The 12,721-nt window shown below is 40.6% G+C and overlaps 1 protein-coding gene across 13 annotated transcripts in view; it reads left to right on the top strand.

The window, feature by feature from the left end:
• Positions 1 to 407: 407 nt before the first annotated feature.
• RAD51B (RAD51 paralog B) overlaps positions 408 to 12,721 on the top strand; it is a 681,452-nt gene continuing 669,138 nt past the window's right edge. For all 13 annotated transcript variants that reach the window (XR_014312601.1, XM_082734027.1, XM_082734033.1 and 10 more), the window contains exons 1-3: positions 408 to 483; positions 3,666 to 3,797; positions 5,965 to 6,078. Coding sequence is in view for 12 of the 13 variants with exons in the window: in XM_082734027.1 (XP_082590153.1) it covers positions 3,714 to 3,797; positions 5,965 to 6,078 (198 nt within the window). In the remaining variant the exon portion in view is untranslated. The remainder of the gene's footprint in view (positions 484 to 3,665; positions 3,798 to 5,964; positions 6,079 to 12,721) is intronic.

The raw sequence follows: 12,721 nt of genomic DNA, 5'->3' as shown, positions 1-12,721 counted from the left end.
GGACCCTGGGATCATGACGTGAGCTGAAGGCAGAGGCTTTAACCCACTGAGCCACCCAGGTACCCCTCAAATAAATAAAATCTTAAAAAGAAAAGAAAGGAAAAAAGCAAACCCAAACAAACCCAAGCTCTTTTTCAAAACCTCTTCTAGGATAGATGGGTTCTTTTTCCTTGAAAACTAACATGTCCCTCAGGTCCATTACACATTTTATAAATGTAGTGACAAAACAAAGAAAATAGACAATTCCAAGCAAGGTTGATAACCACTGTAACGAGAAACTGACTGGAACTCATTAACTGATTGTCGTGAGAACTACAATTCCCAGAAAGCAGGGGAGCCAACCTGGGGCTCTCTTCCTACCTCTGATTGGATATTTCGCCAGAGCGATGACCCAGTCAGCATTTGCGTTGTTGCTTTGCGGCGCTTTTCGCGGGGAACTGTGAGGGGTGGGGGAAACTTTGAAAGTTGGATGCTACAGACCCGGTACTGGAAAGTTTCATGCGGGGGGGCGTTTGTGGGGAAAAGGGGGGCGCTCAATATTTTCTTCTCCTTCTCTGGGCCCCTCTCTGTGTTGCTGATTTCGGGGTAGGGGTGAATCTCTCTTTGGTCCAGTACACTCCCCCTAGGCCTATAGGTATCTTAACAGGAACCCCGCCGCTGATCTGGGGGCTTCTGGCTTTCTTTTGGGGGAGATGCTGGGAAACTGCTCCTTGTTGGCAAAAGTTATTTTTAGGGAATTCGGGTGACATTTTCGCCTCTTAATGCTGTTTGGGGTCTCGGCAGGGGAGTCCATCATTAAGCGAAGTTTAGGGTCTGCTCGCCTTCTGGTGGTGTTGAAGAAGACGTAGTTAAAAGCGAGGAGTTCGATCTCTGGTTTGGAATGCGGACTCAACCATTTGCCCGCCGATAGACTATACACAAATTTTTCAACTCAATACCTCAGTATCCTTAGTCTGAAAAGTGAGGGAAAACATCAGACCGAAGCTCTTGGAACAGTACTTGGCACGTAATAAGGGCTCAATAAATATGAGCTATTATCGTTACGTAACAGTTTTCATTGACCATCTTACGTGAGGATTTTTACTTTGTTGGGAGGGAGGGTTTCAGCCTTCAGGATGGAATTGCTTCCCTCACTCCTGTTCACAGGTGCAGGCAACGCACGTACACGGAGCAGGAATTTAAGTCTCTGGTGGAAGAAACAAGCACGCAAGCTGTAATAATACGTTAATAGGATTATCCAACAAATATGTACAAAATATGAGACATTGGAGAGGAAGAGAGTGAGTTGGGGGCAGGCTTTGTGGAGGAAAGACAAGGAGTCAGGGCTAACTGACTTTTGTGCAACGTACCAATCTCTCGTGGCTGGAAAGCCGATAAGTGAGGCGACAAATGATGTTTTGCTGCCTGGATTGATAGCTCTGTGTGTCAGGCACCAAATCCCTTAACCTTCCACTACATTCTTATGAGGTAGATATTCGAATTACCTTTGTTTTACAGATGAGGAAGCACAGACACCAGGAGACGAAGTAGCTGCCAAGAAAGCGGGGATCTGGGCCTTGCAATCAGATACATGAATGAGAGGGAAGTGAGAGACCAGTTGATGAAGGGTCTTTATGCGATCTTAAGAAGTGTGGAATTTATCCCAGGGTCTAATGGTCTCATGGGTAGTTTTTTTTTTTTTTTTAATAGTTTATTTATTTATTTGACAGACAGAGATCACAAGTAGGCTGAGAGGCAGGCAGAGAGAGAGAGGAGAAAGCAGGTTTCCTGCTGAGCAGAGAGCGGGGTGTGGGACTTGATCCCAGAACCCTGGGATCATGACCTGAGCCGAAGGCAGAGGCTTCAACCCACTGAGCCACCCAGTCGCCCCTCATGGGTAGTTTTAAAGGTGGACAGTGACAGGATTGGAGCAAATTTTCAGGTAGCTACCTCTGGCAGGAGGGTGGTACTGACCTGACCCTTGCAGACCAGTTTGGTGCTTCTTCTGTCAGCTTCCATAGCACATTTAAAAATCAATGACAATACTTACTGCACGACTGTAATTATTTGTGTATACATCTCTTCATCTTTTACCGCGTGTTCCCAAAGGGTAGGGAATATGCTTAGATGACTCTTGTACCCCAGGACTCACAGAGTGTGTGATTAAGAAGTATCTGTGGAAGGAGCAAATGAATGGATTTTTTTTTTTTTTTTTGATAGTCAAGGACTAACCGGAGGCCATATGGATATGATGATGGGAGTGGCCCTTATGAGACTGAGATAGCAGAGTTGGTTATTGTAAAAGGCCAGGAAGTTTGGGTTCTCCTTTTTGATTGAATTTATCGGTCTAAATGGTGTTATTGCCCAGAACTATCTGATCTATAAAGACACTAGGAAATGATACAGCAGATATCACTTGATAAACTATTTGGGAAACAACTCAATACTGACAAACTCCCACTGGAGAATGAGAGGAATGTATTTTGTGTTTGGGAGGTGTGTGTGTGTGTGTGTGTGCAAGAGAGAGAGAGAGAGAGAGAGAGAGAGAGAGAAAGGAAGAAGAGGGAGAGAAAGGGAGGGAGAGAGTTCATTTGATTCAGAGAATTTAGATGTTTTGTAGAAATTTGGGCCATGATACTGGAAATAAACTGGTATCTACATTATCAGTACTATGTGATTTTGTTCCAGACTGTTACTCCTTTTCTGATAACTATATTGCTTTATTGCCTGGCACGATGAAGAGTTTCTCTTTCTTCTCTACTCCAAGGACATCTTGCCATCTCAGTGAGATAACACAGCCTCTCCTTTGTATGCATTATGAAAGCAATCACAGTGATTGTGTTCTAGTTCTCTGAAGGCAAATATTTCATGAGTCTCTTTTAGCCCCAGTGAGATTCAACAACAAGAATGAAATTTAATTGCCTGTGAGAATGTGAGCAGCTCATACAATAAAGACAATTTCAGTTTGTAAATAAGACCTAAAATAATAAAACCTCATTTGAATCAGAGGTTCGCTCTGCCTCGTAGAAAAAGAAGTTAAATATGATTATGGGCTTGTAGTAGGGTGAAATGGTTAAGATGGGTTAGAGTCATCTTAGAGTCAGACTTCCTGAGTTGAAATTTTGGACCCACCATTAACTTTTTCTGATGACAATGGAATAGCTAACATTTCTAATCTTTGATGTTCTTGTATGTAAAAACTGGATAATTAATCAGACTTTCTTATAGGGCTGTTGAGAAGATTAAACGTGATAGTTTATGTAAAGCTCTGGAACAGTATCTGGTACCTAGTAGGTGTACAGTAAATTTATTGTTGTTACAGTGCAGTGAAAGTAAAGGCTTTCTAAGGAGTGCTTGGAAATAACTCCTTGAGGATTAATTACGTATCCAAATAAAATTTATAAATGCACTGAAAATCTTAAGATGCTATACAAATGAGAAGTGGTGTCCTTATATTAATGTAAGAAATACCAAAGAATTGTGTGAGATGCACATTTTTATGTTGTTGTGTTTCTCTGTGTGGATGTTTGGTAGACCTTTAGAAAGATTCTGTAGCCGTTCTTTATTTTATCAGTAATATTTTAAGGACTATACATTTCATTTTGCATCTGGAAAAGCTTGAAGAGTTTTTTATTTTGTAGTGTGTTTTGGATGGACTATTTAATATTGATTATGCCCTTTTCCAGTTCTTTTCAGGGTCCTTTTCCTGCTGCATCTGCATCAGGTCCTTAGGCATGGGTAGCAAGAAACTCAGACGAGTGGGATTACCACAAGAGCTGTGTGACCGTCTGAATAGATATCAGATTGTTACCTGTCAGGTAAAATTTATGTACTTTTTCTCTTGGAGAAACTTTAAGTACAAATTAATTATAGATATATGTTAATAACTCCAAAATAAGCCTGAAATATGAAAATCTAACTTTAAAAAAAAAAAAAGATAAATGACAGTGCTTCTCCAGAGGCTAATTTTAAAATAACAGGCTATGGGATGCCTGGGTGGCTCAGATGTTGGGCGTCTGCCTTTGACTCAGGTCATGATCCCAGGGTCCTGGGATTGAGGCCCACATTGGGCTCCCTACTCCGCGGGGAGCCTACTTCTCCCTCTCACACTCCCTTTGCTTGTGTTCCCTCTCATGGTTAAATTATAATATGCTCCTAATTTTAGAATGTTCCTGTCTCTGTAATACTAACTTGTATAATCATCACTCTACATCATGCTGTGTCTCTCTCTGTCAAATAAATAAATAAAATCTTAAAAAAATAATAATATAAAGTAAAAGGCCACTAACATTGTATTTTTTTTTTTTTAAGATTTTATTTATTTATTTGACAGGCAGAGACCACAAGCAGGCAGAGAGCAGGCAGAGAGAGAGGAGGAAGCAGGCTCCCTGCTGAGCAGAGAGCCCGATGCGGGGCTCGATCCCAGGACCCTGAGATCATGACCTGAGCCGAAGGCAGCGGCTAACCCACTGAGCCACCCAGGCGCCCCACATTGTATTTTCAAATGTGATTTCATTTATCCAGATTCCACTATGTATTCATTTTGGGTCAGGGGAGAATGCTTATAGCATACTGTTAAGTATACTCATGCCATTTATTTGGGATTCTAGAGAAGTTTCATCCACTTGAGAGAAACTTTGCAGTGACGTAATAAATAGGACTTAGATGAGGAGATGGTATTAAAAATGGATAATATCTCTTGCAAGCAAGAGGATAATTTTCCTATCACTGAATGAGAGAAATGGATAGAGCAGATGTTGCATTTTTTTAATAAAGATTTTATTTATTATTTAACAGAGAGAGAGAGAGATCACAAGTAGGCAGAAAGAGAAAGAGGGGGAAGCAGGCTCCCTGCTGAGCAGAGAGCCCGAAGCAGGTCTTGATCCCAGGACCCCGAGATCGTGACTGGAGCTGAAGGCAGAGACTTAACCCACTGAGCCACTCAGGCACCCCAGATGTTGCATTTTTAAGCACAATAGTGAAGCAGATCCCTCTTGGGTTAAATAAGGTTTTATGTTAAGATTTAATTCTTTTTTTTTTTTTTTAAAGATTTTATTTATTTATTTGACAGAGCGAGATCACAGTAGGCAGAGAGAGAGGGAAGCAGGCTCCCTGCTGTGCAGAGAGCTTGATACGGGACTCGATCCCAGGATCCTGAGATCATGACCTGAGCCGAAGGCAGCGGCTAACCCACTGAGCCACCCAGGCGCCCTAAGATTTAATTCTTAATAAGACAGATTTTCAGGGGCGCCTGGGTGGCTCAGTGGGTTAAGCCGCTGCCTTCGGCTTGGGTCATGATCTCGGGGTCCTGGGATCGAGCCCCGCATCGGGCTCTCTGCTTGGCGGGGAGCCTGCTTCCCTCTCTCTCTCTCTCTCTGCCTGCCTCTCCATCTACTTGTGATTTCTCTCTGTCAAATAAATAAATAAAATCTTTAAAAAAAAAAAAAGATTTTCAGAGTATGCTACAATTTAAAAAAAATTGCTTTGTGTGTTAATGGTGTTTTTGGTTCCTCTTATATATTTAATTATCCCCATGTTCATACTTGAAAACACTCTTAAAAGTATGAGACTTAATATTTCATTCCATAGTCAGTTTTATCGTCTCAATGATTAAATACTTCCTCTGAAGGATCTCATAGCTTAGTAAGAAATCTGTTTCAACCTGCACTTTCTGGTGTCTGTGCCCAAACTCCAGCACAGGGCAGTGTTCTTATATACCTGGGTTGGAGGCTGCTGCTATGTGATGTCACTTGATGTGTCCTCTGATATATGCTAGCTAAATTGGAGGATTAGAAGGTAAGTTTATGGCATCATATCTTTCAGTTAAGGTATATAGGGGGCAATACTATAAGAAACATATAAATCTGTGATCTACAACAAATTATGCTTTATCTATACGTAGATAGTGTCCATTAAAAGTTTCTTTTTAATTCCAGTATCTTTGTTGCACATACATGTTTTAATAGTCATTTTATGTCTCTTTAGGACTTTTTATGTCTTTCCCCACTGGAGCTTATGAAGATGACCGGCCTTAGTTATAGAGGTGTCCATGAACTTCTATGTATGGTCAGCAGGGCCTGTGCCCCACAGATGCAAACGGTATATATATATATATATATGTATGTATGTATTTTTTTATGATTTGGTTATGATTTTTGAGACGATTCTTAATCTCATTGGAAATATTTTTGGGGGACTGCCTGGGGGACACAGTTGGTTAAGCAACCAGCTCTTGGTTTTGGCTCAGGTCATGAGCTCAGGGTCATGAGACTGAGCCACTGTGTTGGGCTCCACTCTCAGTGTGGAGTCTGCTTGAGCCTCTCACTCCATCTGCCTCTCTCAAATAAATAAATAAATCTTAAAAAAAATACAATTCTATTTGGGATCAGGCAAATGTAAAAATAGAGATGAACACCTCAAAAATATTGACTCACACCATTAAGTTAGTCCTTTAATGAGAATATGTGAAAAATTTATGTAGTATATAAACTCATGGGAGACAGTTCCTAATTATGGGAACGAGGAAGCAACAGGAAGTATTTTTCCCCCCTGTAGCTAATAGTGATATTTCAAAAGGACATCTGTGTCTTTTGTTTGGGTAGAATTTGTGGACCTCATGTTAAACTATAATATGCTCCTAATTTTAGAATGTTCCTATCTCTGTAAATACTAACTTTTATAATCATCACTCTACATCATAAAGTACACATATGGGGTTTCTACTTGCTTATTGATTAGATAATACTTAAAAACTTTGCTCACTCTTTTTTTTTTTTTTTTAAGATTTTATTTATTTGAGAGAGAGAGAGAGAGAAGAGACAGAGAGGGAGAACAAGCATGAGCTGGGGAGAAGGACAGAGGGAGAGGCAGAAGCAGACTCATTGTGGAATACAGAGCCTGAGTGGGGCTCAATCCCAGGACTCTGAGATCATGACTTGAGTTGAAGGCAGCTGCTTAACCAACTGAGCCACCTAGACACCCAAAAACTTCGCTCACCCTTGAGAAGAGTTAAAGTCTTTTATAACAAATCTTTGTCAAGTGGTACAATTATTTTATACTTTCTGTCTCATAACTTCAGTTTTTCAACATGTAGATTTAGTGCATGGTAGAAAAGATCTTGTTTTCCCAGAATAAGAGTGCCTGGAAGCCTGCTTAGTGCTTTATAAATGTATTTATTTAGGTGAATTATAGATTCCTTACCTTGCATCTTATATTGAAATTTGTTGACCACTGAGCAAAAAAGTGGAGTTCAATTCTATGAAGTACGAAGGAAGTGTCATTTGAAATTCGTGAAATTAATGAATAGATGAAGTATTTTCTTTTGTTCGGATTTATCTTGTGATCTAAGAAAATACCTCATAGGCAGAGTAGTCAGAAGAATTAGAATTGGAGACAGGTATTGGCACTTTCTTAGCTTTGTCATTGACCTCCAAGCCTTGAACAGCTCACTTTGTTTTATGGGAGAAGGAGGAGAGCTAAAATAGTAAGTGATGATGCTATGACTAGGTTCAATTAACTTGTTACTATTTTGAAGCTCGTAAAGCACCAAGAAAGTGTTTCAGTTTGGCATGTGTCATTCTGTTTGGTCAACATATATGGCGTATTTCTAGTTAGAGAATTAAAGAGAGCATGGGCAGGAAATTCACCTTTCGTCTCCACTTCTGCTACCATTTCAGCCAAGGTATCAGTACCATTCCAGATGCCTTCTCTAGAAACCGTCTTTCTCCTTTGTTGTATGTTCACTTCTGTAGCAGTCTCTAGATTTGAGTCTTGCTGTAAACATTGGCTTAGCTTCAGTACATTTTTCTAGGGAATATATTTTTGTTCATTGATATATTCCTTTAACTGATATTTATTGAGGGCCAGGCATGTAGCAGGTACTCTTGTTAGGTCCTGGGGATCTTGTAGTGAATGTGGTAACATTCTGCCCTCATGCAGCATACAGTGGGAGAAGTCAGACATTACACATATAAGTACATAAACAGTTATTTGTAGTAATGATAAGTCCTACCAAGGAAAAGTATGAAAAACTCTGAAACTTATTATCAGGGTTTGTTACTTAGTTCCAGGGTTAGGAAGGGCTCTCACTAGGAAGTGACACTTTAGCTAAAACCTGAAGGATGACGGATAGGGGAGAGATAGGCAAAGTCAGGAAGAAGGTGAGCATGGAGGAGTCTGTAGGCCGGGGGACCAGGATGTGTAAAGGCCCTGTGAGAGAGGGAGGATGGCACTTCCCGGCAGTAACATCAGGCTGATGTGATGAACAAAGCGGCGAGGAGCAGATTGACCTCAGAGATGAAGTCAGAGAAGCAAGCAGCAGTCAGATCATGGGGCCTGCAGACAGGTAAAGGATTTTGAACTTTATTCTGAGAGCAATAAAAAGTCCTAAAAGGGTATGATCTGTGTTTTTAAAAGCTCAGTCTTACACAGAGACTTTATAAAAAAACAAGATTCCTGCACATCTCAGGCTGACTGTGCTGTCCTGATTGTTGCTGCTACTGTTGGTAAATTTTTTTTTAGAAGATTTTATTTATTTATTTGAGAGAGAGAGAATGAGAGAGAGTGAGTGTGAGAGGGGGAAGGTTAGAGAGGGAGAAGCAGATCCCCCGCTGAGCGGGGAGCCCAATGCAGTACTCAATCCCAGGACTCCAGAATCATGACCTGAGTTGAAGACAGTTGATCAACCAACTGAGCCACCCAGGCGCCCGGTTGTTGGTGAATTTGAAGCAGGTGTGTCCAAGAGTGGGCAGATCCATGAACAAGCCCTTCTAGCTTACACACTGGGTGTAAAACAGCTAATTGTTGGTTAACAAAATGGATTCCACTAAGCCACGCTACAGCCAGAAGAGATATGAGGAAATCGTTGGGGAAGTCAGCACCTACATTAAGAAAATTGGCTACAACCCCGACATAGTAGCATTTGTGGCTATTTCTTGTTGGAATGGTAACAATATGCTGGAGCCAAGTGCCGACATGCCTCGGTTCAAAGGACGGAAGTTCACCCTAAAGATGGGAATGCCATGCAGAAAAATGAAATTGGACCATTTCCTTACACCACACACGAAAATAGACTCAAAATGGATGAAGAACCTCAATGTGAGAAAAGAATCCATCAAAATCCTTGAGGAGGGCGCCTGGGTGGCTCAGTGGGTTAAGCTGCTGCCTTCGGCTCAGGTCATGATCTCAGGGTCCTGGGATTGAGTCCCGCATCGGGCTCTCTGCTCAGCAGGGAGCCTGCTTCCTCCTTCCTCTCTCTGCCTTCCTCTCAGCCTACTTGTAATCTCTCTCTGTCAAATAAATAAATAAAATCTTTAAAAAAAAATCCTTGAGGAGAACACAGGCATCAACCTCTACGACCTCAGCCGCAGCAACGTCTTCCTAGGAACATCGCCAAAGGCAAGGGAAGCAAGGGCAAAAATGAACTATTGGGATTTCATCAAGATCAAAAGCTTTTGCACAGCAAAGGAAACAGTTAACAAAACCAAAAGATAACTGACAGAATAGGAGAAGATATTTGCAAATGACATATCAGATAAAGGGCTAGTGTCCAAAATCTATAAAGAACTTAGGAAACTCAACATCCAAAGAACAAGTAATCCAATCAAGAAATGGGCAGAAGACATGAACAGACATTTCTGCAAAGAAGACATCCAGATGGCCAACAGACACATGAAAAAGTGCCCCACATTACTCGGCATCAGGGAAATACAAATAAAAACCACAGTGAGATAACCACCTCATACCAGTCAAAATGGCTAAAATTAACAAGTCAGGAAATGACAGATGCTGGCAAGGATGCAGAGAAAGGGGAACCTTCCTACACTGTTGGTGGGAATGCACTGTTGGTGCAATCACTCTGGAAAACAGCATGGAAGTTCCTCAAAAAGTTGAAAATAGAACTACCCTATGATCCAGCAATTGCATTACTGGGTATTTACCCTAAAGATACAAACACAGTGATCCGAAGGGGCATGTCCACCCGAATGTTTATAGCAGCAATGTCTGCAATAGCCAAACTATGGAAAGAACCTAGATGTCCATCAACAGATGAATGGATAAAGAAGATGTGGTGTGTGAATATATATATATATATGTATATATATATATATATATGAATACTATGCAGCCATCAAAAGAAATGAAATCTTGCCATTTGCGACGACGTGGATAGAAGTAGAGGGTATCATGCTTAGTGAAATAAGTCAATCGGAGAAAGACAACTGTCATATGATCTCCCTGATATGAGGAATTTGAGATGCAACGTGGGAGGTTGGGGGGTAGGAGAAGAATAAATGAAACAAGATGGGACCAGGAGGGAGACAAACCATAAGTGACTCTTAATCTCACAAAACAAACTGAGGGTCACTGGGGGGAGGGGGGGTTGGGAGAAGGGGATGGGGTTATGGACATTGGGGAGGGTATGTGCTATGGTGAGTGCTGTGAAGTGTGTAAACCTGGCAATTCATAGACTTGTACTCCTGGGGATAAAAATACAGTATATGCTTATAAAAAAATAAAAAATTAAAAAAAAAAAAAAAAAGAAATTGAACTAAAAAAAAAAAAAAAAAGATGGGAGTGCCAGTGGAACCACATTGCCTGAAGCTCTGGATTGCATTTCTGGAACCACAAGCCCTTGTGTTTGCCTCTCCAGGATATCTATAAAATTGGTGGTATTGGTACTGTCCTTGTGGGCCGAGTAGAGACTGGTGTTCTTAAACCTGGCATGGTGGTCAGCTTTGCTCATTATGGAAAAAAGCTGGAAGATGGTTCCAAGTTCTTGAAATCTGGTGATGCTGCCATTGTTGATATGGTTCCTGGCAAGCCTGTTTGTGTTAAGAACTTCGTCATCCTCCTCTGGACCATTTTACTATTGGTCATGTAAGACAGACGGTTGCTATGGGTATCATCAGAGCAGTGGTCAAGAAGGCAGCTGGAGCTGACAAGGTCACCAAGTCTGCCCAGAAAGCTCAGAAGGCTAAATGAGTATTATCCCCAGTACCTGCCAGTCCAGTCTTAATCAGTGGTGGAAGAATGGTCTCGAAACTGTGTCAATTGGCCAATTAATAGTAAAAGACTAGTTATTGATAACAGTGCATCATAAAACCTTCAGAAGGAAAGGAGAATGTTTTGTGGACCATATGTGTTTTTTTTTGTGTGAGGCTGTTTTAAGTTATTAATTTTTAAAAATCAGTACTTTTTAATGAAAATGTGACCAAAAATCTGTTATAGAATTTTGAGACCCATTAAGACAAAAATTCAATGAGAAAAAACCCCCCACAACTCAGTCTTGAACAGAGATAAGTGATTGGAAAGGAGCAGGAAAATATTGGTGAAGACCACTTAGGTATCTACTCCTATATTCCAGACAGAAAGTGGTTGTGACAAGTTTTTTTCGTGTGGTGTCAGTGCAGATGGCATTATGTGAGTTGTTCTGAGAGATATTTAGGAGGCAGAATGAGTAGCATTGGTGATTGTTTGCCAGTGGGTGGTGGTGAAATACAGGAAAGTGACAGATGAGTCCTTGATTTTTTGCTTTGGGAAACTGGGTAGTGCCACTTCCTGGGATAAGGAATTCTGGAAAAAGGATCAGACTTGATGGAGGCAGATCATGCATTTAATTTGGTACTTGTTGAATGTAAGGGGCTTATGAAACATTGAGTGGAGATACGAAGCAGGCAGTTCAATACATGGATCTGCTATACAACGCATACATACTGTTGTAGCAGTATGCGTTTGGGAGTCATTAGTGTAAATAAGACAATGAGATAAGCATATCCAAGACCAAGTCCTGAGTGAAGCCAACACTTTAAAATCAGATTAAATAATGATGCGTCTGAGAAGCAGCAGCCACCACCATAGAAGAAAAACTGGTGGAGTGGCATACCAAAATACTCCTTTTTGTTTCATTTATATACATACCATCATTTCTGATATTGTATACATACTATCATATCTTATCCTGTTCCTTCATTTTAGTCTTTTTTATATGTGTCACTAATTCTATTATTCTTTTTTTAAAAAGATTTTATTTATTTATTTGACAGAGAGAGATCACAAATAGAGAGGCAGGCAGAGAGAGAGAGAGGGAGGGAAGCAGGCTCCCTGCTGAGCAGAGAGCCTGATACGGGGCTCGATCCCAGGACCCTGAGATCATGACCCGAGCTGAAGGCAGCGGCTTAACCCACTGAGCCACCCAGGCGCCCCTAATTCTATTATTCTAGTGATTAGTGCTATTAGTGCTATTCTAGTGATTAGTGGCAAGGAAGTACTTTAATGTTGACAGATTGGGCAGCCTTTATATGTTTGATAAAATGTCTCCAAGCCTATCTACCAGGCAATAGCCTGATGATATATTGTAGATAATATTCAGGCATTTCTAAATCAGATGCATACCAGATGACTTTTTCTGTAGTTTTTCTTTTCTTTTATTTACCTGAGTATAGCCTTAGAAAAATGTGATAATCTATGGTTTAAATGATCTAAGAATTTAATAGGTGAGATTGGAGAGAAGTGGGGACATTTGTGGCTTACAAATATTAATATGCTAGTTTTCCTACTTCTTCACAGAAGCAGAAGGACCTTGAATTTGATATATAGATTTATTAAGTTGTAAACGGGAAGTGGTTAGAAACTGTCTCTGTTTCTGTTCCCAGAGTTTATCATAGTATATGGCATGCATTAAGTACTCAGTATTTGTTGAAAATGAAGGAAGGAAGGAAGGAAGGAATAGTTACTATTCTAT

The sequence above is a fragment of the Mustela nivalis genome (genome assembly GCF_964662115.1).
Source record: "Mustela nivalis genome assembly, chromosome: 6".
Classification (NCBI taxonomy): domain Eukaryota; kingdom Metazoa; phylum Chordata; class Mammalia; order Carnivora; family Mustelidae; genus Mustela; species Mustela nivalis.
Note: the sequence above shows the minus strand (reverse complement) of the source record. Positions and strands in the feature narration are given on the sequence as shown.